The sequence below is a fragment of the Trachypithecus francoisi genome, unplaced genomic scaffold (genome assembly GCF_009764315.1).
Source record: "Trachypithecus francoisi isolate TF-2019V2 unplaced genomic scaffold, Tfra_2.0 Lachesis_group0, whole genome shotgun sequence".
NCBI classification, from domain to species: Eukaryota; Metazoa; Chordata; class Mammalia; order Primates; family Cercopithecidae; genus Trachypithecus; species Trachypithecus francoisi.
In genome coordinates, this window is record NW_022681453.1 from 53235409 (window position 1) to 53259596 (window position 24188).

At 40.1% G+C, this 24188-nt stretch overlaps 2 protein-coding genes across 5 annotated transcripts in view; one reads left to right on the forward strand and one right to left on the reverse strand.

Moving 5' to 3' along the window:
* THUMPD3 (THUMP domain containing 3) lies at window positions 1-24111 on the forward strand. Of its 4 annotated transcripts, XM_033210557.1 has the most exons (12): window positions 149-286; window positions 845-895; window positions 2040-2096; window positions 2198-2502; window positions 4069-4146; window positions 8359-8835; window positions 11766-11896; window positions 15040-15109; window positions 17770-17885; window positions 20709-20819; window positions 21778-21901; window positions 22092-23673. In XM_033210557.1, the coding sequence occupies exons 4-12, from the start codon at window positions 2251-2253 to the stop codon at window positions 22242-22244; spliced, it is 1512 nt and encodes a 503-aa protein (XP_033066448.1). In that variant the 5' UTR covers window positions 149-286; window positions 845-895; window positions 2040-2096; window positions 2198-2250; the 3' UTR covers window positions 22245-23673. The 4 variants fall into 4 exon arrangements, with proteins under 4 accessions (XP_033066450.1, XP_033066449.1, XP_033066448.1 ...); XM_033210558.1 differs by lacking the exon at window positions 2040-2096 and having other exon boundaries at window positions 33-685; window positions 22092-24111; XM_033210556.1 differs by lacking the exon at window positions 2040-2096.
* The window catches only part of LOC117083204 (WAS/WASL-interacting protein family member 1-like), a 22273-nt gene continuing 12148 nt past the window's right edge, over window positions 14064-24188 (reverse strand). The window contains exon 2 of the mRNA XM_033210561.1: window positions 14064-14136. The gene's annotated coding sequence lies outside the window, so the exon portion shown is untranslated. The remainder of the gene's footprint in view (window positions 14137-24188) is intronic.

Sequence of the window (24188 nt, forward strand, 5' to 3'; positions counted from 1 at the left end):
AGTGCTCGGCAAGGGGAAGCACTCTCTAAACGTTAGCAAATACCATGACAGGGAACTAGGCCCCTGACTCTCCGCTTTCGGCTTGCTGACGATCCTCAAAACCAAGAGCACAGAGCTTCCAGCGCATGCTCTTTTCCCCCGCTACCTTGTGCGGGCACCCGCCGCTAGTGTGGAGCCACCGTGACCCGCAGTCTGACTTCCGTTTCCGGGGGCGGCTTCCGGCGGCGTGAGCTGACCGCGAGAGGCCAATGGAGTGCGGGAGCTGAAAGAGTCTTCGCTGGCGGCGGTAACTGACGGCGACTGGGAACGGCCGAGTGTGGCTCCTCTGGTGTTTCCGCTTGGGGAGAGAGGGGCGGCCTTCCTCTTGCAGCCGAGGCCGGCGCCGGGCCGGACTTCAGCCCGGTCTCGTGGCGGAGCCCATCTTGCTCCCTATCCCAGGCCTTTATCTGCTTCCTAGGATTCCCGGGGCCTTGTGGGTGGGAGTTGGGAGCCTTGAGTTTTCTTCCATTCTGCGCCTCTCATTGGCTCTCTGACCTTGTGCGGAACGCGCCCTTGAGCTGACCTCAGCTGCCTTTTTTAGAAGATGGAGATTGTATTCACAGTGACTGTCACTTTCTTAACGGCGGGAATTGACGTAGTGTTAAACACTGTCTTGTATCGCTGGCACAGCACAAGGACAGTATAGGTGTTATGTAACCACTTAAGTTATTTTGAGTCACAAACCCTTTGAAAACCTGGTGTAAGCTATGGACCCTCCACCTCTCTAATACTTCCCCCGGCTCCCGGCCCCCGCCCCAAGCACACACTAAAGCTTATGCATAGGAAGTTTGTTTTACTATTTCAGGTTACTTCCAAGATTTCTCTCCTGATGCCCATCTGTGGATCCCAGAGCCTGGCAAGTAGTAGGCATTTGAATGTTTGTAATCATTAGATAGCAAGTGTTCGGTTAACCATTTTTATTTTTAATTTTTTCTTTTTTGAGACAGGGCCTCACAGTGTCGCCCAGGCTGGAGTGCAGTCCTGCCACCTCAGCCTCCCAAGTAGCTGGCACTACAAGTGCCCACCACCACGCCCAGCTATTTTTTTGTATTTTTGGTAGAGATGAGGTTTTGCCATATTAACGCAGATTGGTCTCGACCTCAAGCCATCTACTCGCCGTAGCTCCCCAAAGTGCTGGGATTACGGGCATGAGCCAGTGTGCCCAGCCCAGTTAATCATTTTTAAATGTGTGAAGTGCTGTCTACTTCAAAGGAGGGAAGAAGATAGCCTATTAATAAGTTTTACTTATTGGACTGGCCATGTACCACTCTCACTTGTCTCCTAACAACTCTAGGAAAGAGGTATTAGTTAATTCTCGCTTGTCTCCTAACAACTCTAGGAAAGAGGTATTACTAATTACTTAATTACATTTGGAGGCTTGGGAGAATTAATTTGCCATAAGTCATTCAACCTATGATGGTGGAGGCAAAAATTCAAACCTGTATCTATCTGAAACTCCAAAAGCCACATATTTTTATTATTATTTATTTTATTTATTTTTTTGAGACAGACTCTCGTTCTATCACCCAGGTCGGAGTGCAGAGGCATGATCTCAGCTCGCTGCAATCTCCACCTCCCAGGTTCAAGCAGTTCTCCTCCCTCAGCCTCCCAAGTAGCTGGGATTACAGGCTCCCACCACCATGCCTGGCTAATGTTTGTATTTTTAGTAGAGACAGGGTTTTACCATGTTGGCCAGGCTGGTCTCAAACTCCTGACCTCAGGCGATCCTCCTGCCTCGGCCTCCCACCCAAAGTGCTGGGATTACAGGTGTGAGCCCTCACACCCAGCCAAGCCCTATATTCTTACCTAACCATGTTCTTAACATCTAGATGCAGAAATGTATTGGAGTGTAATCTGCAGCTTCTATTGTAGTTATGAAATGGCTTTTGTCAACATGGGTTACCCCAAAGCAAACGTTGCATGCTATGGAAATACTTCTTGTCTCTTTTTCTCCCATGGTATCTGTATTGCTTGCTTAATAATAACATCATGTTTTACAACCTGCACTCTGTGCCCATGTTTATTCAACCCTTTTTACTTTGGTGACTATTTATCAGGTGCGTTACCTTCTTCTTCCTGCCCTTCAGAGCCTGTGTTTTTAATTATAACTGAAATATGAGATGACAATATTTGGGCTTTATATCTTTCTCTTTTAAAGGACAATACTGCTTTTAAAGAGACAGTGTTAGGGACCTTGGAAGCACAGCCAACATGTGTGACATTGAAGAAGCCACTAACCAACTCCTAGATGTGAACCTTCATGAGAACCAGAGCTCTGTACAAGTGACAGAAAGTGACCTCAGAAGTGAATCTGAGCTTCTAGTCACTATTGGAGCCACTGTACCTACTGGCTTTGAGCAAACAGCTGCAGATGAAGTGAGAGAGAAACTTGGGTCATCATGCAAAATCAGCAGAGACCGTGGCAAGATATATTTTGTCATTTCAGTGGAAAGTCTGGCACAGGTTTGAATGGAGCAATATTTAAAATAGTTTTCTAAGTTGATCATTTTATGGTTACTTTTCATTTTACAGACCCTTCTGGAATCCTTTCTGATTTTCATTGCTCTGCCCCCCAAATCAGATTTTAAAGTTACTGCATTTTCTATTGAGTACTGATTTGTAATTTTGACTGTAGTTTCAGTATCCCTTAGGACCAGAAGTGTTTCAGATTTTTGGAGAGGGGCAGGGGGAGTTTTGGAATATTTGCATTATACTTGCCACTTTAGCTTTTTTTTTTTTTTTTTTGAGACAGAGTCTTGCTCTGTCACCAGGCTGGAGTGCAGTGGCACGATCTCGGCTCACTGCATCCTCCGCCTCCCAGGTTCAAGCGATTCTCCCAAGCGGCTGGGACTACAGACGCCCGCCAGCATATCCAGCTAATTTTTGTATATTTAGTAGAAACGGAGTTTCACCATCCTGACCAGGCTAGTCTTGAACTCCTGACCTCATGGTCCAACCGCCTCGGCCTCCCAAAGTGCTGGGAATACAGACTTGAGCCACCACGCCCAGCCTGCCAGTTGAGCATTTCTAATCTGAAAATCCGAAATGCTGCACTGAGCATTTCCTTTGAGCATTGTGTTGGGGCTCAGAAAGTTTCAGATTTTTAGATTTGGGATGCTCAACCTGTAGTAGTTTGCTACATTTTTAGAGGTGATCTAGTATTTCTTGAGGATTGAATTCACCAGAAAGAGTACTGTTCAACTTAAGAAATTCTCTAAGTATCTCAGTTTTTATTTACTTCAGCATCTAGCAGATGTTTAACCTTTGGTGATGAAACATAAAAGAGATTTGCCTTTTAACCTGCATCAAAAATTCTTGCTCAGAAGTAATTAGAACTCACTCAAGATAAAACGTGAAGGTCAGAAAACTGCAATCTCACTATAATAAAGCTAAGATACATCTCATTACCACGTGAGCAGCAAGAGGGCAAGGATTGTTCTCTGTTTTTTTTTTCCACCAATATATCCCAAGCTCTTAGTGTCTGGCATATAGTAGGTACCCAGAAAATATCTGTGGGATGAATTGATAAGCAGATGTTTTCCATCCAGTATTTTAGCCAATACCCTCAGCAGTGTTGTGAAGATAGACACTATTATTATCCTCATTAATCATTAGGCTTAGGACACATAAATAATTTCCTCAGGGTCACTCAGCTAGTAATCACAGAACTGGAGCTCAAATCCGCTACTTTTAACCATTGCAGCATACAGTGTACCATAGAAAGCCATCGAGGAAATATGATAGAGCCCACTTGAGTGGCTTGACCTTTCTCTTTTCCCACGAAAGACATGTTTCCCACAAAACACTTCATGCTTCTCTCTTTCCATGTGCCCTTTTTCCCTTTCTCTAGGGGAAAGCTGATTGGTAACCAAAGAGATGAGAAACTAGGGAGATGGGACATTTTAAAAATATAAAATACAGTTAGTAGCTGCTTTAAAACTATGATTCCTGATTTTTTAAATACTTAATTGTTGATAGCTTGTGCTGTTCAAAAGCTTTCTCAGAAGTGTGTTTCTTTTTTTCACCCAGGTTCATTGTCTGAGATCAGTTGACAACTTATTTGTGGTGGTTCAGGAATTTCAAGATTACCAATTCAAACAAATAAAGGTGAGCTATCCCAAACATGGTGGCTGATTTTTGTCTGTCTTCCCCAAAGAGATTATTTCCACTTTTCACCGTCTGTGAAAATTGAGCATTACTGTAGCCTTTGTAATAGAGAATACTGGGAAGCTTTTACAATAAAATCTAGAGTTTTGCTGACAGTCTATCCCAAAAGATGTTTTTTAAAAATTAGTATTGAAAATCATTAAAGTTTATAAGAAAGAAAACACACTTTTATTTATAAAATATATAAACCTTAGATTTGCTTTGCTTTCACATATATTTAGTTCCAAAATAGAATTGCTTCCAGAACATGAACCAAATAACAAGTGACAGTTTGTGTCTTCTACAGATAACACTTCCTCGCCATCCTGCTTTTGCTCTGCTTTCTTCTGTTTCTTCATTTTTTGAAATAAAGCCAAAGTGATATCTAAATACTCCTTCAGTTGTTAGGACAACAGCTTTGTCTCCAATATGTATTTAGCATCTAAATCCTAAATATTCAGCTGCTGCCTAAGCTGAAGGTTGAAAATAGATTGCAGCAAGGCTTTAGGTTTTTTCCACACTGCTTTTTGGTTAGGTTTCTAGAGTTAACTGCTTAAAAACATTTTTCTATCAGTTTTACCTATCTTAGAAATAATCTTTTTAAAAACAACTGTGATACGCTGCCTAATTGTCTGACTTTTATTTATTGGCAAACATGTTGATTTCCAAAACGTTATTCAAAAACCAATCAAAGTTGTATGAAACCACAGCCTAGAAACCAGACCTAAAAGAAGTCAGACTGAAAATAGATAAAAATTTTATTAACAAAAATCTAACTTTTAGAAAAGCTTAAAGCATTCTAATGAGTTCTGTTATTTTTAAGTATTCAGATGATAATCATGAATTTATTAGCCCCAACCCCCCTCTTTTAAAAAATATTGAGACTGGGGCCTGGCGCGGTGACTCACACCTGTAATCCCAGCACTTTGGGAGGCTGAGGCGGGCGGATCACGAGATCAGGAGATCGAGACCATCCTGGCTAACATGGTGAAACCCCGTCTCTACTAAAAATACAAAAAATGAGCGGGGCGCGGTGACGGGCGCCTGTAGTCCCAGCTACTCGGGAGGCTGAGGCAGGAGAAAGGTGTGAACCTGGGGAGGCAGAGCTTGTAGTGAGCAGAGATTGAGCCACTGCACTCTAGCCTGGGTGACAGAGCGAGACTCTGTCTCAAAAAAAAAAAAAAAAAAAATATTGAAATGGTGTCTCATTGTGTTGCCCAGGCTGGTCTCAAACTTCTGGGCTCAAGTAATCCTTCCACTTAAGCCTCCCAAAGTGCTGGGATTACAGGTGTGAGCCATTGCAGCACCTGACCCCCATTCCCCACCTCCATCCCCGCTTTTTTTTTTTTTTTTTTTTGAGATGGAATCTTGCTCTGTTGCCTAGGCTGGAGTGCAGTGGCATGATCTCGGCTCACTGCAACCTCTGCCACCCAGGTTAAAGCAATTCTCCTGCCTCAGCCTCTCGAGTATCTGGGACTACAGGTGTATGCCGCCATGCCCCGCTAATTTTTTTTTTTTGAGACGGAGTCTCGCTCTGTCGTCCAGGCTGGAGTGCAGTGGTGCGATCTCAGCTCACTGCAACCTCCACCTCCTGGATTCACGCCATTCTCCTGCCTCAGCCTCCGGAGTAGCTGGGACTACGAGCACCTGCCACCACACCCGGCTAATTTTTTGGTTTTTTTAGTAGAGATGGGGTTTCAGCATCTTGGCCAGGCTGGTCTTGAATTCCTGACCTCATGATCCACCCATCTTGGCCTCTCAAAGTGCTAGGATTACAGGCGTGAGCCACTGCGCCTGGCCTCCTTCTGCCTTTTTAAAAGTGTGAACAAATCTGATTTATATAGGTTTTTAAAAACTAGTTAATACATGTATTTGGAGCAAACTTGTAAAGATTGAAAGGATATAGAGTGAAAAGTAAGTCTTTGTTCCTGTATCCCTGTGCTGTGCAGCTCCCTCCCTGGAGGCAACAACTATTACCAATTTGTTGGGTATTCTTCTGGAGATATTTTACAAATAAATGTATTTTATTTACACAAATGAAAGCATAGCATACATACTTTTCTGTGCTATGCTTTTTTTTTTTCATATACGAGTTGAGTATCCCTTATCTGAAATACTTGGGACCAGAAATGTTTTGGATTTTTGTTTGTTTTTTGAAATACTCTGGGCTGGGTGCGGTGGCTCACGCCTGTAATCCCAGCACTTTGGGAAGCCAAGGCAGGTGGATCATGAGGTCAGGAGTTTGAGACCAGCCTGGCCAAGTTGGTGAAACACCGTCTCTACTAAAAATACAAAAAATTAGCCGGGCGCAGTGGCAGGCTCCTGTAATTCCAGCTACTCAGGAGGCCGAGGTAGGAGAATCGCTTGAACCTGGGAGGCAGAGGTTGCAGTGAGCTGAGATCACATCACTGCACCCTAGCCTGAGTGACAGAGCAAGACTCCGTCTCAAAAAAAAAAAAAAGAAATACTCTGAGGATGGAACCTATTTATAAACACAAGATTCATTTGTTTCATATATATGTTATACATATAGCTTGAGGGTAATTTTATATGATTTTTAAAATAATTTATACATGAAACAAAGTTTGTGTACACAGAACCATCAGAAAGCAAAGGTGTCATTATCTCCGCTACCTGTGTGGCATCATGTTGGCACTTCAAAAAAGTTTTAGGTTTTGGATTTTGGACTTTGAGATTAGGAATGCTCAACCTATATGTTGGAGATCCTGGCAGTATCATTGCTGGAGTTGGCTGCGTATACTCCATTGTTTGGCTGTATCATAATTTAACCAGTCCCATTTTAGGGCATGAGGGTTTTTCACATTCTTTGGCTGTTATAGTGGTGCAACAAATACACTATGTAAATTCTTGTACATACTCAAACTGAGTGTCATCTCTGTGTTTATCCCACTGATATTTATTGATAATGACAACTGTGTAGTCTTATTTTTGTCATGCATATATACTTTTTGCTTTTTCTTAATTTGAAAAATCTCTATGTCTTGTTTACTTTTTTCATGTGCCTGTGTTTTCTAATACTTTGGAAGGTTAGTGTGTGTGTTCTAGCTGTTACCTTTATAACTACAATTTTATATTATCTACCTTATCTACCATATATACACAGTATTTTTTGAATCCCTGTTAAGAGCAATGATGAAATTGGCATATTTATACTTTTTTCCTTTATTTTTCAGTTATTTTTCTTAGTGTTCACCCTTAAACCTTTAAATATACTTACATTTTATTTATCTGCTTTAACTTCTATCCTTTGACCTCTGGGTATAAGAGATGAGGGTATCAGTATGCCCATTTACATGCCAGTTTGTAACATTTACCTTCTGCTTTATAGTCACAATCCCTACATTTTTTCATTTTAGCGATATAATTAAATAGATTATAGCACATTATTTGTCCTTTTGTTATAATTTGTATCTGTTGAATGGCATGAATTCAGAAATGTTTGTCTTTCACCTTTATATTTGGCTGATAGTTTGGGCATAAAATTTGGAGTTAAGCTTTCTTTCCTTAAGAGTATTGTAGTCAGTGTTCATTCTTTTTTGTAAAAGGTTTATTTTTTGAGACAGGATCTTGCTCTGTTGTCTAAGCTGGAGTGCAGTGGCGTGATCATAGCTCATTGGAGTCATCACCTCCCAGGCTCAAGCAGGCCTCCCATCTCAGCTTCCTGAGTAGCTGGGACTACAGGCACATGCCACCATGCCCAGCTAATTTTTGTATTTTTTTGTAGAGACAGAGTTTTGCCATGTTGCCCAGTCTGGTCTCAAACTCCTGAGTTCAAGTGATCCACCTGCTTCAGCCTCTAAAGTGCTGGGATTACAGGCGTGAACTACCATATGCAGCCCACACTTTTCTTCTTATCATTATTTCCCAAACAATACAGTATAACAACTATTTCTATAGCATTTACATTGTATCAGGTATCATAGGTAATATAGAGATGATTTAAGGTACTCTTGAGAGGATGTGTGTAGGTCATATACAGACACTATACCATTTTGTATGAGGGACTTTTAAGCATCTTTGGGTTTTGGTGTCTTTTGGGGTCCTAGAACCAGTGTTCCCCATGGATACCAACTGTCTGTAAGCAAAGTAGAGATTTATTTGTTTGATTATAGTGGTGGAAAATGAACAAATTTCTTTCTCTGTCCTTTACAGGAAGAAGTTCTAAAGGATTTTGAAGACTTGGCTGGAAAACTCCCATGGTCAAACCCCTTAAAAGTGTGGAAAATTAATGTCAGTTTTAAAAAGAAAAAAGCAAAGCGCAAAAAGATAAATCAGAATTTAAGTAAAGAGAAGATTAATAATGGACAAGAAGTCAAAATCAATCAGAGAAATGTTAAAAAAGAGTTCACTAGCCATGCTTTAGATTCTCATATCTTAGATTATTATGAAAATCCAGCCATCAAAGAGGAGGTGTCAACATTAGTAGGTGATGATTTGGCATCTTCCAAAGATGAGACTGATGAAAGCTCAAAAGAAGAAACTGAGCCTCAAGTGCTAAAGTTTAGAGTCACATGCAACAGAGCAGGAGAGAAACATTGCTTTACCTCAAATGAGGCTGCAAGAGATTTTGGGGGTGCTGTTCAAGATTATTTTAAGTGGAAGGCTGATATGACCAACTTTGATGTGGAGGTAGGTATAGGCTCTGACTGTGGTGATTGAAGAGTGCTGTCACAGATTTGTAGAATTTTCAGACTAACCCAGTGTTATGCACAATTAAATTGAAATAGTAGGGTGTGGTTAAGAAGAGCATAGTCTTTGGAGACAGATTTAGATCCAAATTTTGAATCCATAACTGTATAACTTTGGACTAGATAGTCTCTGAGCCTCTGTTTCAAATGGAGCCAATAATAGTATGTACCTTTAAAGTTATCCTGAAGGTTAAATAAGGTACATTTAAAATATTTAGTGCAATACCTTGCATACACGAAGTGCTCTGTAGATGGAAGCTATCAAGGTTGAGTTTTCTGTTTTCTTTTTCTTTTTTGAGACAGAGTCTTGCTCTGTCACCCAGGCTGGAGTGCAGTGGTACGATCTCAGCCTACTGCAGCCTCTACCTTCCTGGTTCAAGTGATTCTTGTGCCCAGCCTCCCAAGTAACTGGGGCTACAGGCACATGCTACCACACCTGGTTAATTTCTGCATTTTTTAGTAGACATGGGGTTTCACCATGTTGGCTAGGCTGGTCTCGAACTCCTGTAGTGATCTGCCTGTCTTGGTCTCCCAAAGTGCTGGGATTACAGACATGAGCCACCACACCTTGCCTGATTTCTAATAGAGTACTGTTTTACTGTATTATGTGGACTTTCATATTATAAAATTCAACCAGAATTAAAATAGTTATTTTGTTTTTGTGTGTCTTGGTTGCAGAGCTTTGCTACTGAAAAAATAAAATAAGACTGGGCGCAGTGGTTCATGCCTGTAATCCCAGCACTTTGGGAGACTGAGGCAGGTGGATCACTTGAGGTCAGGAATTCGAGACCAGCATGGCCAACATGGTGAAACCCGGTCTCTACTAAAAATACAAAAATTGACCCGGTGTGGTGGCACGCTCCTGTAATCTCAGCTACTGGGGAGGCTGAGGCAGGAGAATCACTTGAACCAGGGAGGTGGAGGTTGCAGTGAGCCGAGATCATGACACTGCACTCCAGCCTGGGTGACAAAGCAAGACTCCATCTCCAAAAAAAAGAAAAGTGCGTTTTTTAAACAAACCCTGACCTTCTCAAATCAGGACATCTTTGCTAATACTCATCCTAGAGTCAGCTCTCCTCTTTCTTAAATTCTGCCAGATTTCCAAAGCCAGGTACCTCATTTTAGTATGTTTACTTTCCTTGGTCTTAATCCTCTTTTACCTAGGTGATTGACATGTGAGCCATAGGAACTAGAGTCATTAAGACTGACAGCTTAAAACGTCTATAGCAGCTGATGTATTTACCAAAGAGCCAATTTCTGTTGCTTTTGGGACACTTGAATCTGGGGCAAGTCACTGATTCTTTCTAACTTTTTTGTGCATGTCAAATCAGTAGTCTAATTCCCCATTCCTTTTTTTCCTCATATACTGCATGAAAATGAATAGGTGGCTCACATCTATAATTCCAGTACTTGGGGAGGCCACGGCAGGCGGATCGCTTGAGCCCAAGAATTCGAGACCAGCCTGGGCAAAACAGGGAGACCCTGTCTCTACTAAAAATAAAAGAAATTTTTAAAAAAAGAAAATGAATAGGTTAACTAGAACAGTGATGTCTAAAAGTTAGCAAGGTGATTCAGAGGACAGTTTCTGGAGCCGTGCCGCATTGGGTTAAATCCCAGAGGAGGCTGGGTGTGGTGACACATACCTGTAATCCCAGCACTTTGGGAGGTCGAGATTGGAGGATTGCTTGAGGCCAGTAGTTCAAGACCAGCCTAGGTGACATAGGGAGACCATGTCTCTACAAAAAAAAAAAAAAAATAGCTGAGTATGATGACACATGCCTGTAGTCCCAGGTACTTGGGAGGCTGAAGTGAGAGGATTGCCTGAGCCTAGGAAGTCCAGGCCACAGTGATCTGTGATTGTGCCACTGCACTCCATCCTGGGCACAGACCTTGTCTCAAAAAAAAAGGGAATTCCAGAGGAGCTGTCTTTGTGCCTCAATATCCTCTTTTATAAGGGGAATAATACCTAGATTAAGGGATGTGAATATGAGATGAGGCCTTGTATGTAAATGTGTAGAATAGTGCTTTGCATTAGGAAGTGCTATGAGTGTCAGCTGTACTTCTGCTGTGGTTAAGCTCAGGAAATCTTTCGGTGAAAGATTGGGTAACATTTTAGTTTAGTTTAGTTCACTTTTGAGACAGGGTTTCGCTGTATCACCCAGACTGGAGTACAGTGGTGCAATCATGGCTCACTGAAGCCTTGACCTCCCAGGCTCAAGCTATCCTCCCACCTCAGCCTCTCGAGTAGCTGGAGCTACGGGCACGTACCACCGCACTCAGTGTAATAAGACTTTTTATTTGAGAGTTTACCGTAAATTTTTAAAACTTTTTTGTTGAGATATACTTTGCATTAAATACACAAATCTTAAGTGTACACTTCAGTAAGTTTTTACTTATATACACGATGTGTAACTAGCATCCAGATAAAGATACAAAGTATTTCCAGTACCTCAGGGGCTCCCCCTTGCCCTTTCCCAGTCAAGGCAATCACTAATCTGCTACCACCAAAAATTAGTTTTGCCAATTTTTGTACTTCATATAAATGAAGTCATATAGTATATACTTTTGTCATTCATTTTAACATCTATTCTTTTAATTCACTTTGAAATCAACCAGATTTCACCCCAATTTTTATAACACAAACATATTTTGAAGGCTTAGAGATTTTTTAATACGTATTTTTTAAATGTCTTAAATTTTTAGACAGTTCTGGGCTGTGGTGTGCTATGCTGATCAGGTGTTCGCACTAAGTTTGGCATCAATATGGTGACCTCCCAGGAGTAGGGGACCGGCCCAGGTCAGAAAAGTCTTACTACAAAGTGCAGTTTGAACAATCCTAAAACTATTTTGTCTTGTTCCACTTTACTATAGGTTCTTTTGAACATCCATGATAACGAAGTCATTGTGGGCATTGCATTGACTGAAGAGAGTCTCCACCGAAGAAATATAACACATTTTGGACCTACAACTCTTAGATCAACTCTTGCCTATGGGATGCTCAGGTAAGAAAATGAGTTTGCCGTCCAGCTTAAAGTGGCACCTTGGTTTGAATGTTCCCTTCCAAAATACTGATTTGTGTGTATGTGTGTTTGAGGTACTGTTTTGGAATGTAGTGGATAAAGAATAGAAAGGAAAGCTAATGATCTATTTCTTTCCCTTCTATCCAATATTGACTCCTTGTGATCTGAAAATGCTGCTTAATAGGTGGCTCAGTTTTCTTTATTTCTTTTCAGTTTTCTTTATTTCATTTTTTGAGACAAAGTCTCACTCTGTTGCCCAGGCTGGAGTGCAGTGGCGAGATCTCGACTCACTATAACCTCTGCCTCCCCAGTTCAAGTATTTCTCCTGTCTCTGCCAAGTAGCTGGGATTACGGGCGCCTGCCACCATGCCCAGATAATTTTTGTATTTTTTAATAGAGACAACATTTCACCATGTTGGCGAGGCTCGTCTCAAATACCTGACTTTGGGTGATCCACCCGCCTCTGCCTCCCAAAGTGCTGGGATCACAGGTGTGAGCCACTGCACCCAGTTTTCTTGATTTTAAAATGAGAGTGATAGTTTTTACCTACCTCTTGAATGCGGTTACCACATTTCTGTTTAGCAAGGATATGTGTGTTGGGAGATAGAGCAAATTTTGCTGTTTCATTTCTGTGCAGTGAAAAAGATGAAAGCAGGTATTTTTATTTGTGTAAAGGGTAAATGAACAGAAAGAGCCTTTACTTATATTTTTAAGCTTTATACTCACAGCAACCCAGGAATCATCCTAGAGTTTTTCACTTTTCAGAGTGTAAGACCTATCTTTCCTTCTCCTTTGCCCTTCTCTCTTTTATTGGGTGCTGCTTTTCACCACTTGAAAATGTTTATTTTCTCTAAGCTTCTGTTTTCCAGATGGCAAAATGAATTTGATATGAGACTTAAAGGATTATTAGTGAGGATTACATGCTGAAGCATATGCAAAATATTATATACAGTGCCTGGTATGTCCTGGTAGTTTTAAGTCCAGTCATGCATCACTTAACAACAGGGATGCATTCTGAAAAATGTGTCATCGTGCAATTTCATCATTGTGTGAACCCCATGAAGTGTACTTATACAAATCTAGATGGTGTAGCCTACTACACACCTGGGCTATGTGGTATCTCCTATTGCTCCTGGGCTACAAACCTGTACAGCATGTTATTGTGCTGAATATTGTAGTCAGTTGTAATGTAGTGGTAAGTGTGTATCTAAACATACAAAGGGTAGGGTAAAAATATGGTATTATAATTACTGCATTCATATATTTGGTCCACCATTGATTGGAAGATTGTTATGCAGCGCTTGACTGTATTCCTTTTGTTCCAGTCTTTTATCTTCCTAACATATTAATTCAATGACAGTAATAGAAAATTGGGCCCATTTGATAAAGGAAAATTTTCTAGTCTTCATTAATTTAACAGATATGCATTATCTACTGCCAGGCATATGGTAGAAACCAGGGATAGACAGAGGGTGTTATTTTGGGTGCAAATATTAAAAACCTAAGTAAACAAGTTTAGGATAAAAAAGTGATGATTGTGCCAGGGAGGGTTTTTTGGAAAGATAAAGAGAAATCTTGGGGATTCTACAGAAAAACTGAATGTTGGTTCTCAAGAAGGGTAGGAACCACATCTTGGAAAACCACCAGAAACGTGGGCAGCCATTTTTATCTCCCCTGAGAGCCTGTGGACTCTTGTCGCTTCTCATCTACATGCTTTCTCATCTAAATGTATGTATTTCCAATTCCAAACGACCAACCCACATTGCCTAGGCTTTTAGCTCTCTGTTCCAAATTCCTGGAAGAGAGAATCTGATTGACATTGTTTTGGTCAGTTATTCACCCTTGATCATCAGGAATGACTTGGAGTACAGGGTGCTTACCCCCTCAAGAGGGTTGCCAAGGATTCTGTTGCCATGTGTTGAAGAGTAGGAACAAGGACATAGAGCAGGACCAGTGTTACAATAAGAACCCACTATTAACCCCAAGAATCTGTCTTATGAGGGAGATAAACAGTTATCATATATGTGATAAGTCCCACACCAGCACATGAAAAGATTAGAACAAGAGAAGGGAAGAAACCTACTGACCTGTTTCAGGGTGGGATGCTTCATGAAGAGGATAACACTTAAGCCATTAACAGTAATGCCTCTAATCTTGAATCTCTTACCTACTGGTTTTGTGTCCCTAGGCAGGTAACTTCATGTTTCCTTGCATCAGCTTACCTTTAAAATGAGAATAATGATAATTATCTAACAGGGTCATTACTGAGGATTCCGTGAGATAATGCATAGAAAGAGCTTAAGTCCTTGCCCAGCAAATACTAAGTGCTCAAAGTAAAGCATTTTTTTTTCCTTTTTTTATTACCTAGTCCCACAGAGCAATTTTTTATATCAAGATTATTATCTTTAAATTCAAAAGGAATACTGAATGTCTCATTGCCAGTATCCTTATATTGATGCATGTTTGACTTGAGACATTTTTGAGTCTTTTTAATGTAATACAGGTTTCTATTGAAAACAACACTGTTGTCTAAAAGTATGCATGTGTGTGGTGTGTGTGTGTGTACTTTAAGATGTCTGCAAACCAAATTTCATCTGAGAGTGAAATGGGATTTAGTTATATGTAATGATTTTTTTTCCCAAGTAATAGAATATACAGTCAACATATCATTACAAATTTATTATTTATTTATTTATTATCTTTTTTTTTTTTGAGACGAAGTCTTGCTCTGTCACCCAGGCTGGATCTTACATGATCTTGGCTCACTGCAATCCCTGCCTTCTGGGTTCAAGCAAGTCTCAGCCTCCCTACTAGCTGGGATTACAGGCACCCGCCACCACACCCAGCTAATTTTGTGTATTTTTAGTGGAGACGGGTTTCGCCATGTTGGCCAGGCTGCTCTTGAATTCCTGACCTCAAGTGATCCGCCTATCTCAGCCTCCCAAAGTGCTGGGATTACAGGCGTGAGTCACCATGCCCAGCCACAAGTTGATTTTTAAAATGTGTAGATTGGTGTTCCTTCAGGCTAGTGTGATAGGTCCTCAATCTTACAGCTTCAGGAATCATCAGTATAGAAGCCTCAGCTTTTGGGTGAGTCTTCACATAGGCTGTTTTCTTTTCTCTAGGCTCTGTGATCCTCTACCTTATGATATAATAGTTGATCCGATGTGTGGAACTGGGGCAATACCAATAGAGGTAATCATATTTCTTTAGCTTTTAGATAAGAGTGATACATCCAGAATATTCAAGACCCAATGGGCAAATCAGACATAATGAAATCTCCATGGTTGGATCAGTGGACCCAAGAGTTTTAAAACAATTAACAATAGAAAAGTTGGAACTTTTTTGTAAAGAATGTAACTACTTATTTCAAAGAGCCATTTGCCACTGAACTAGATACATTGTTAGTGACATCTATTCACTAGATTACAGAGGAAGCTGAGAATTACAAACTGCTGATGAGTCCTCTTTGTGTAACAGACAAACTGGTAGACTTGAATGGGAAAAGATAATTGAAGGCATAAGCATAAACTTGAGGAAGGCAATTTTCTTCTTTGTAATCCACTTAAGTTCCTAGAGAGAATAAGTGTAGTTGTAAAAAGGGGAAACTTATGAACATTACTTGGATTTTTTAGGAAGTCTGACAAGCTTAATACCAAATGCTCTTAACTAGTTTTCAAAATTACCGTGATATTGAGAAGAGTTATAACAACTGTATAAAGCAAAGCAAGAAATGGAAAGGCATTTTCTAAATGGAGAGTATTTCACAGTAGAGTCCCCTTGAATAATCAGTATCATCTATATGTTTTTAAACAATTTAGAAGAGGGAGCTCCCGGTAAAGTCACTGAAGTTTGTATGAAACATAGTTCTTCCATATAGTATACTGAAAGCCAATTTGAATAAACTGCAGGGAGATTCCGCAGATTATATGATTGGATAGAACCTGGACAGATGAGCAAGTCCAAAGCAAGCCCACAAGGGGAGAAATAATCCAAACTGTAATTAGAAAATGTTATCTGTGTTCTGGGAGTTAAAATCCAAGAGTGAAATCATAGAAGTCTACATGATGACTGTGTTCTGTGAGAGCTAGAGAAACTACTGTGACTTAAAGAGACTGCACAGTAAAAACCCAATCCTTCTTGTCACCAAGAAGGATTCTGGGAACAAAGCAGAGTGTTGTTTTCTAGTGTGAAATCATGATATGTGTATGAAATAGCAGGTAAGGTCACTGCATGTCAAAAAATACACAACAGCGCTCCGGGTGAAAATAAAGGCCAAAAAAATTAAAACATGAAGTTTGAGCCGTTTCCATGTAAGAGTAGACATGCAGATGTCAATGTAGAAAAACCTAAGCTGATATGTGATCAAAATGAATAAAATTATGAAGAAATTTACAAGGTATATATACAGATTTGTTCACCAAAATATAAAATACTTGATCTAGAATACTTTTTTTTTTTTAAATTAGGAAGTGTTACACTGTAAAACCCAATTCTTTCCAATGCTGAAAATCCAAGTAAGTTTAGGAGGAAAAAAAAAGAATATTTGGGAATCAGAATCACTGAGAGGCTTCCTCAAACTCTAGGTCCCCTCTACATCCCCACCCACCCAAACTTTTGGGATACTTCAACTTCCCTTTTGTTTGAAGTCATCGTAGGATTGTATACAGGAGTATTCATCATCCTCAAGTGTCTAGGCAAAAGAAAAACTTCTGAAGCACTGTACTCATGGATGAGAAGTATGTTACTGTTCACAAAGGAACACAAAGGTGTTTGCTACTCACCCCTAAGCAGAGGCAGACCTTTCCCAGCTTTCATGTCAGAAACCTTCTGTTAATCTGCATAGAACATTGTTCAGGCCTAGGGTCACATGTCACCTCATTCCACAAATGATATGTGACAACTTGGTATTTATGTTCTGCTGACAGGTTTTTCATTTAAAATTACAAAATCCTTCCAGTGATATGGTGGTTACCATTCAAAAGCCTATCATACAAAGGAAATTGCATTTTTTTATTATTATTTTTTGACCTGGGTTCTTGCTCTGTCAACCAGGCTGGAGTGCAGTGGTGTGATCTCAGCTCCCTGCAACCTCTGCCTCCCTGGCTTAAGCCATCCTCCCACCTCAGCCTCTCAAGTAGCTGAGACTCAGGTGCATACCACCACGCCCAGCTGATTTTTGTGTTTTTTGTAGAGATGGGGTTTCACCATGTTCCCAGGCTGGTCTCAAACTCCTGGGCTCAAGAAATCCTCCTGCCTCAGCTTCCCAAAGTGCTGGGATTTCAGGTGTGAACCACCATGCCCAGCTGGAAATAGCATTTTATTTTGCAATTCTCAAATATATCAGATTATGTAAACTCCCACAACCACAAAAGAGTATAGGTTTGATCAGTTTAATTTGGTTACTATTTTCAAACCGCATTTACTTAGAATTTATTTAGTGTGCCAGACGCTGCTGGATAAGGAACTGAAGAAAATACTAGACCTGACCTCAGAGAGCTCCCAGGTTAGTTGGGAAGCGCAAAGGGGAAGAAATAATTAACAGTGGAACAAGTGCAGTGGCAGAGGTGCGTACATACAAAGTGCTTTTGGGAGCGGCACATGACACTGCTTGGAGAGTTAAGGTTGATGTCGAAAGGGCATGAGTTTTGAGCTGGGTCTTACGAGATGGGTAGTGGTTCAGCAAGCAGAGAAAGCATAAGAGGGCGTTTTCAGCCAGGGAAATAGCACAGTTGACAACATGCAATGTTTTGCCACTCTAGAAAAGCACTGGATTCTCTTTGTTTGTTGACAATTTAAATAATCACATTTTGCAGTTTGCTACTTTTGTTTTAACATATACTCTTATCTTTTAGGGGGCTACTGAATGGACTGACTGTTTCCATATTGCTGGTGATAATAATCCACTGGCTGTGAATAGAGCAGCAAATAACATTGCATCTTTATTGACCAAGAGCCAAATTAAAGAAGGGTAAACATTTAAAATATTTCTTAGCATCTTTTAGAGTTAGAGAATCATTTTTTATATTGACTTTATGAATTAAAACTCCCAGTGCATTGGGACATCATTGTAACCAAAATGAATATACTATGAGACTCCATTTACATTTTTAAAGTTTATTGAAAATAATTATATTTTAAAAACATTATTTTAGCTATAATTTCCCCACCATATGCAATTTTTCATTTCTGTCTTATTCATATGTCTTTTCCCCCACATACTGGAAGAATATAGATTCATTTTAATTTCACAAAATTTTAAACACGTATAGGCTTCTTTTTTGCTTTGGGGACAGGGTCTCATTTTGTCACTCAGGCTGGAGTGCAGTGGCATGATCATGGCTCACTGTAGCCTCAACCTACTGGGCTCAAGCAGTCCTCCTGCCTCAGCCTCCCTAGTAGCTAGGAATACAGGCATGTGCCACCATACCCAGCTAATTTTTTAAATTCTTCATAGAGATGGGGGTCTTGCTGTTTTGTCCAGGCTGGTGTAGAACTCCTGACCTCAAGAGATCCTCCCGCTTCAGCCTTCCAAAATGCTGGGGTTAGAGACACGAGTCATCACACCTGGACCATAGTCTTTTAAAGTCACGACATAAATTCCATCGTACAGAAATGCTGCAGTTTATATAGCCTCTCCTCTGTTTTATTACTAAGTCATTGGTTATATATTTCATTGTCTCTCTGATCTAATTTTTTAGGACAGTGCTTTTCAAACATTAATGTACATGTGAATCACCTGGGAGTACTGTTAACACAGATTTTGATTCAGTAGTTTGGGATGGGATCTAAGAGTCTGCATTTTCCAGGAAACTCTGGGACAATGCTGATGCTGCTGGTCTATGGATCAACATTCAGTCCTTTTACATATATTAAGACTAGTTGGAAGGTTTCGATTTTCTTAAATACTGATTTGTTTTATTGTGATTAATTAATTTTATTTTGAATGGTTCTTTCATGTTTTGAGTTTATTTTTTTTATGAGCCTAGTATATGGCCAGTCTTTTTTTTTTTTTTTTGAGACGGAGTCTCACTCTGTCGCCCAGGCTGGAGTGCAGTGGCACGATCTCTGCTCACTGCAAGCTCTGCCTCCTGGGTTCACGCCATTCTCCTGCCTGAGCCTCCGAGTAGCTGGGACTACAGGCGCCCGCCACCACGCCCGGCTAATTTTTTGTATTTTTAGTAGAGACAGGGTTTCACCATGTTAGCCAGGATGGTCTTGATCTCCTGACCTCATGATCCGCCCACCTCGGCCTCCCAAAGTGCTGGGATTACAGGCGTGAGCCACCACGCCCGTCCTTTTTTTTTTTTTTTTAATTAAAACTGATAAACATTTAAACAAACTTTCTTTTCTAGCTTCTGAATATTTTATCTTGTTTGTATCTACACTTTTTGTCTATTCAACTTGTACTTTTTTTTTTTTGAGACCGAGCGCTCCACCTCCCGGGTTCACGCCATTCTCCTGCCTCAGCGCTCCAGAGTAGCTGGGACTACAGGCGCCCACCACCATGCCCAGCTAATTTTTTTTTCGTATTTTTAGTAGAGACGGGTTTTCACCCTGTTTCATCCTGTTAGCCACGATGGTCTCGATCTCCTGACCTCATGATCTGCCCACCCCGGCCTCCCAAAGTGCTGGGATTACAGGCATGAGCCACCGTGCCCGGCCTCAACCTGTACAGTACTTTCTATCCATTTTACTTTGGTTTTTAATATTTTTCGCCTTATGCTTTGTTTTGTGCAGTTATTGGTATGCGGTTGTAATACATATTTTATATGTACTTTAAAAAATTATGTAGTGATTGCCTTTATTGCATTTTTTTCTTAAATTCTTCATTAAATGTCAATTAAATCCTTAATTTCTGCTGATAGCCTCTGACTTATCTTCAGTTCTTTGCCTGTGCATTATTTTGTTTCTTAAACCAGTTACTTTGCCTTAATGGGGAGGATTTAAATCCTTTGTATTTATTATTATTCATTCTGTCTTCTGTCATCTATATTTTTTATCTTAACTTTTTTCTTAGTCTTGTTTTATATAGCATGGGACATATATTTTCTTTTGGTTTTTCATCTTAAAACAATTACCTATATATTTACCAATTTTATGTATCTGTTTTTCTTTTAGGTCTCCTGTTATTACTAGTTTTACAAACTTTATTCTTCAGATACGTCACCCCATAATCTTTTCTTTAGTGTGCTTGATTTTTCCACTGTATGTTTTATCAGCAACTTAATTTTTGTATCATCGGTTATGTAATTTACTGCTTCAGCATTGTTTTTAAAGTTGTCTTTTGTAGTTCTCTGCATTACAATCATGTTTTCAGTTTGTTTTCCTTTTTTCTGAGACGGGGTCTTGCTCTGTCACCCAGGCTAGAGTACAGTGGCACAATCCTAGCTCACTGCATCTTTCAACTCATGGGCTCAAGTGATCCTCCCACCTCATCCTTCTGAGTAGCTGGGACTATAGGCGTGCGCCATCATGCCTTGCTAACTTTAAAAAAAAATTTTTAGAGACAAGGTCTCACAGTGTTGCGCAGCTGGTCTCAAATTCCTGTACTCCAGTGATCTTCCCACCTCAGCCCCTGAAAGTGCTGATTATAGGCACGAGCCACCGTGCTCAGCCTGACCTTCTATTTTTCACCTTTGTGCCACTTCTTAAATTTTGAATAGGTTGCTATTATCACTGATATTCTTAGCATTTTATATTTTGCTGTAGCAGTCTCTTTTCAGAAACAAAAATTGTTGTAACGATTTTATGCTTCACAATATATTGAAGCACCTTTCCTTTGTCCCCACAGCAAACCATCCTGGGGCTTGCCCATAGATGCTGTTCAGTGGGATATCTGCAATTTGCCATTGAGAACTGGTTCTGTGGATATTATTGTAACAGATTTGCCATTTGGAAAAAGGTGAGAATTGGTTGGGTTTTTTTTTTTAATGAATTTTACTTTAACTTACTATACTACTACCTGCAAGACTTGTAAATATGTCATTATTTTTCTTGCGTTTATTCTGTCAGGAAAAAATCTTGAATTTTAGCAGACTTAGCAGAGCTGTTTTTCACTAAAAAACATGATGGATTCACCCATTATATTTCTTCTGAGAACTCTCAGGAATGTATTAACTAGATTTTGAATCCTGACCATCATAGGAGGTTCATTTTTAAATTACCTGTAATTCACTTTTTAGCCCATTCTTGAATTATATATTTTACACAAAAAGGTGGTGGAAGACTTGGTTCTGATTCTGTTTCTCAGCATAAATGATTTCTTTTTCTTTTTTTTTTTTCTTTTTCTGAGACAGAGCCCCGCTCTGTTGCCCAGGCTGGAGTGCAGTGGCACGATCTCGGCTCACAGCAACCTCTGCCTCCCGGGTTCAAGCGATTCTCCTGCCTTACCCTCCTGAGTAGCTCAGATTACAGGCACGTGCCATCACGCCCAGCTAATTTTTGTATTTTTAGTTAAGACGGGGTTTCACCATGTTGGCCAGGCTGGTCTCAAACTCCTGACCTCAGGTGATCCGCCCGCCTCAGGCTCCCGAACTGCTGGGATTACAGGCATGAGCCACCAAAACACCCAGCCTAAATGATTTCTAATCACTTGTTTGGTTCATATAGTTTGACTGCTTATTAAACTCACTAAGAGGGCAAGTTATATAACAGTTGTCCAAAAAAATTCTTTTTGATTCAGAATTCTAAGCAGTTTACTAACTCAGCTTATTTCATTGACATGTAATGGCAAAGGTCTGGTTTCTAAAACTACAGCTATTTTTCATGCCTCAGGATGCATGAAACTGTTTTGTTTCATATACTCCTTCTATTTTGTATCTTTTGCAACAGTGTTTGACTCACTAGTCCTTCTGTTATAGGATGGGATCCAAGAAGAGAAACTGGAACCTTTATCCAGCTTGCCTACGGGAGATGAGCCGTGTCTGCACACCTACCACAGGCCGAGCTGTACTACTTACTCAAGACACAAAATGCTTTACCAAGGTGCTATACACATTAGCTCAAAATCACAGCCTCTGGCAACTTTGGGATCTTTTTGAATAGATTTGGGGATGTTTGTTTGGATAAGATTTGTTTTCTCTTTCCCTGAGGTTTCTTATCAGGCAGCTAAGAATCCTGGTTGGTATAAAAGTAGATTGTCAGACTAATTGCTGTGGTTTTTGTGTGTACACAGGCATTATCTGGAATGCGACATGTATGGCGAAAGGTGGATACAGTCTGGGTGAACGTTGGTGGCCTTCGTGCTGCAGTTTATGTACTGATACGTACACCTCAAGCTTTTGTTCATCCTTCAGAAGAAGATGGAGAAAAAGGAACTCTTTGGTAATACAAAGAATGAAGATGACTAATAGTACTTGTACTTCCCACCACTGGAAATGTTAGCATAAAGAACTTGGAGAAAAATAGTATTAACAAAAGTGCAGTCTGCACTCTTTAAACCTGTTTAGGCTCTTCATCCTGGTTAGCAAAAGGTGTGAATGTAATGTGATGGAATTTAAAAGTTTTATGAGACCAGGCACAGTGGCTCACGACTGTAATTCCAGCAGTTTGGGAGGCCGAAGTGTGCATTCACCTGAGGTCCAGAGGCCAGCCTGGCCAACATGGTGAAACCGCGCCTCTTCTAGAAATACAAAAATTTGTCGGGTGTGGTGGTGGGCGCCTGTAATCCCAGCTTGCTCAGGAGGCTGAGGCTAGAGAATCACTTGAACCCGGGAAGTGGAGGTTGCGGTGAGCCGAGATCACACCATTGCACTCTAGCCTGTGCGACAAGAGTGAAACTCCGTCTCAAAAAAAAAAAAAATTTTTATAAGAAAGAGCTTTTCCTTGAAGCTCTTTTAAAGTGGTAGCTTAATTAGTATTTTGTTGAAAATACTTTCAAGATGCCTAGTGAAAAGCCTACTAAAGTGCTCTGAGATTGGGGTTTAGGACATTTTATTTTCAGGCTTTATAGCCTATTTTCCATTGTGTCAAGTGCAAAACTACCCGGGCCCAAAGGAAAGGCAGAGAACATAATTACATCTTAGGCCACATTTCATTGTCTTTGCAGCTTTGCTAATCCAGTTGCTCAAGTTCTTTACCTCAATCTGAAGGAATGAAGCATTATTACGTTTTGTGAATGGTGTTCAGCCTGTAAGACAAAATCTCACAAGACCTATAGGAAAGTTTACCATCTGCCTTAAATATTAAAATATCCATCTGTTATTCAGATTAACACATAGAATGAAAATAGAGGTCTAGGAATTATCAAAAGGTACTGCAAAAATACTGTTAGTATAGAACATTTCTATTTGTAAATAGCACATACATTGATAGATGGGGTATGGGACCAACAAACCAAATTAAAAGAAATTGTTTTTCTTTCAGTACACTAAGGTGTGTTTTCAAAACCAAACCAAGCCTGTCAAGAGTATCTGTTGGCTAGTTTCTTAAAAGGCCAAGAGAAAAAAACTGATGTTATCTTTGGAAAACTTTTGGGAGTTACGTGAGTTTGTTATTTTCTCCTGGACCACTATTCACATTTAATTGCTTTTCCAGTTCCAACAAGTCCTTCTTGAGAGTTTTGTGGAAAATGGTGCTTCCCTGGAACAAAGAGTAGTTGAGGTTTTTTGTGGAACTCATCATAGTATTATTTGGAGCCTCTGGCTGCATGCATTCAGGATAGATTTTCAGTATCCTATTAATATTATAATAGTATTCCTCTTAATACTTTTCGATATTTCCATTGAGAATAAAAGGACACAATACCTTCGAAAGAAGAGTTCACATTAGCAGCACAGCCAGCAATCTTCATCTGGTTTCTCTTATCTCCTACCCCATGCTTCATAATGAATGGGAAATAAGATGTTTATGAAGATTTTATATCCTAGACTGGCCATTTTGCCACTATCAGAATTCCCAGCTGCTTTATTTATGGGCCGAACACAAAACTTTTCACCTGATAGGAGAAACATTTAAACCTCAAATTAAGCAACCCACAGAACCAGGAAATTCAAGGACCATGTCCATTTTCACCACGATGTCTTTTTTTTTCCCCCCCACTAAATGGCGGGGTACCATATCTGCCAGAGTGGGTATTTGTTGAACAAATGAATATTTTTGCCTACTAGCTTAGTTTTTAAGGAAGTAATTTTTTACTTGAATCATCATAGCTTTAATCCTATTAAATACTACAATAAAAATTTGACAAGACTGATGCAAATATGTAGTGGGCAATAGTTTGCCATCTTCTTCTCTAGTATGGTGTTTTTCAATCTGGTGACTAGAATAGGCA

Excerpts from the sequence above, each read along its gene's own strand:
- THUMPD3 (XM_033210559.1), top strand. The coding sequence starts at position 2,251 with ATGTGTGACATTGAAGAAGCCACTAACCAACTCCTAGATGTGAACCTT. Across the intron at positions 15,110-17,769 it reads CTGGGGCAATACCAATAGAG|GGGGCTACTGAATGGACTGA; the intron begins GTAATCATATTT and ends CTTATCTTTTAG. Across the intron at positions 20,820-21,777 it reads GATTTGCCATTTGGAAAAAG|GATGGGATCCAAGAAGAGAA; the intron begins GTGAGAATTGGT and ends CTTCTGTTATAG.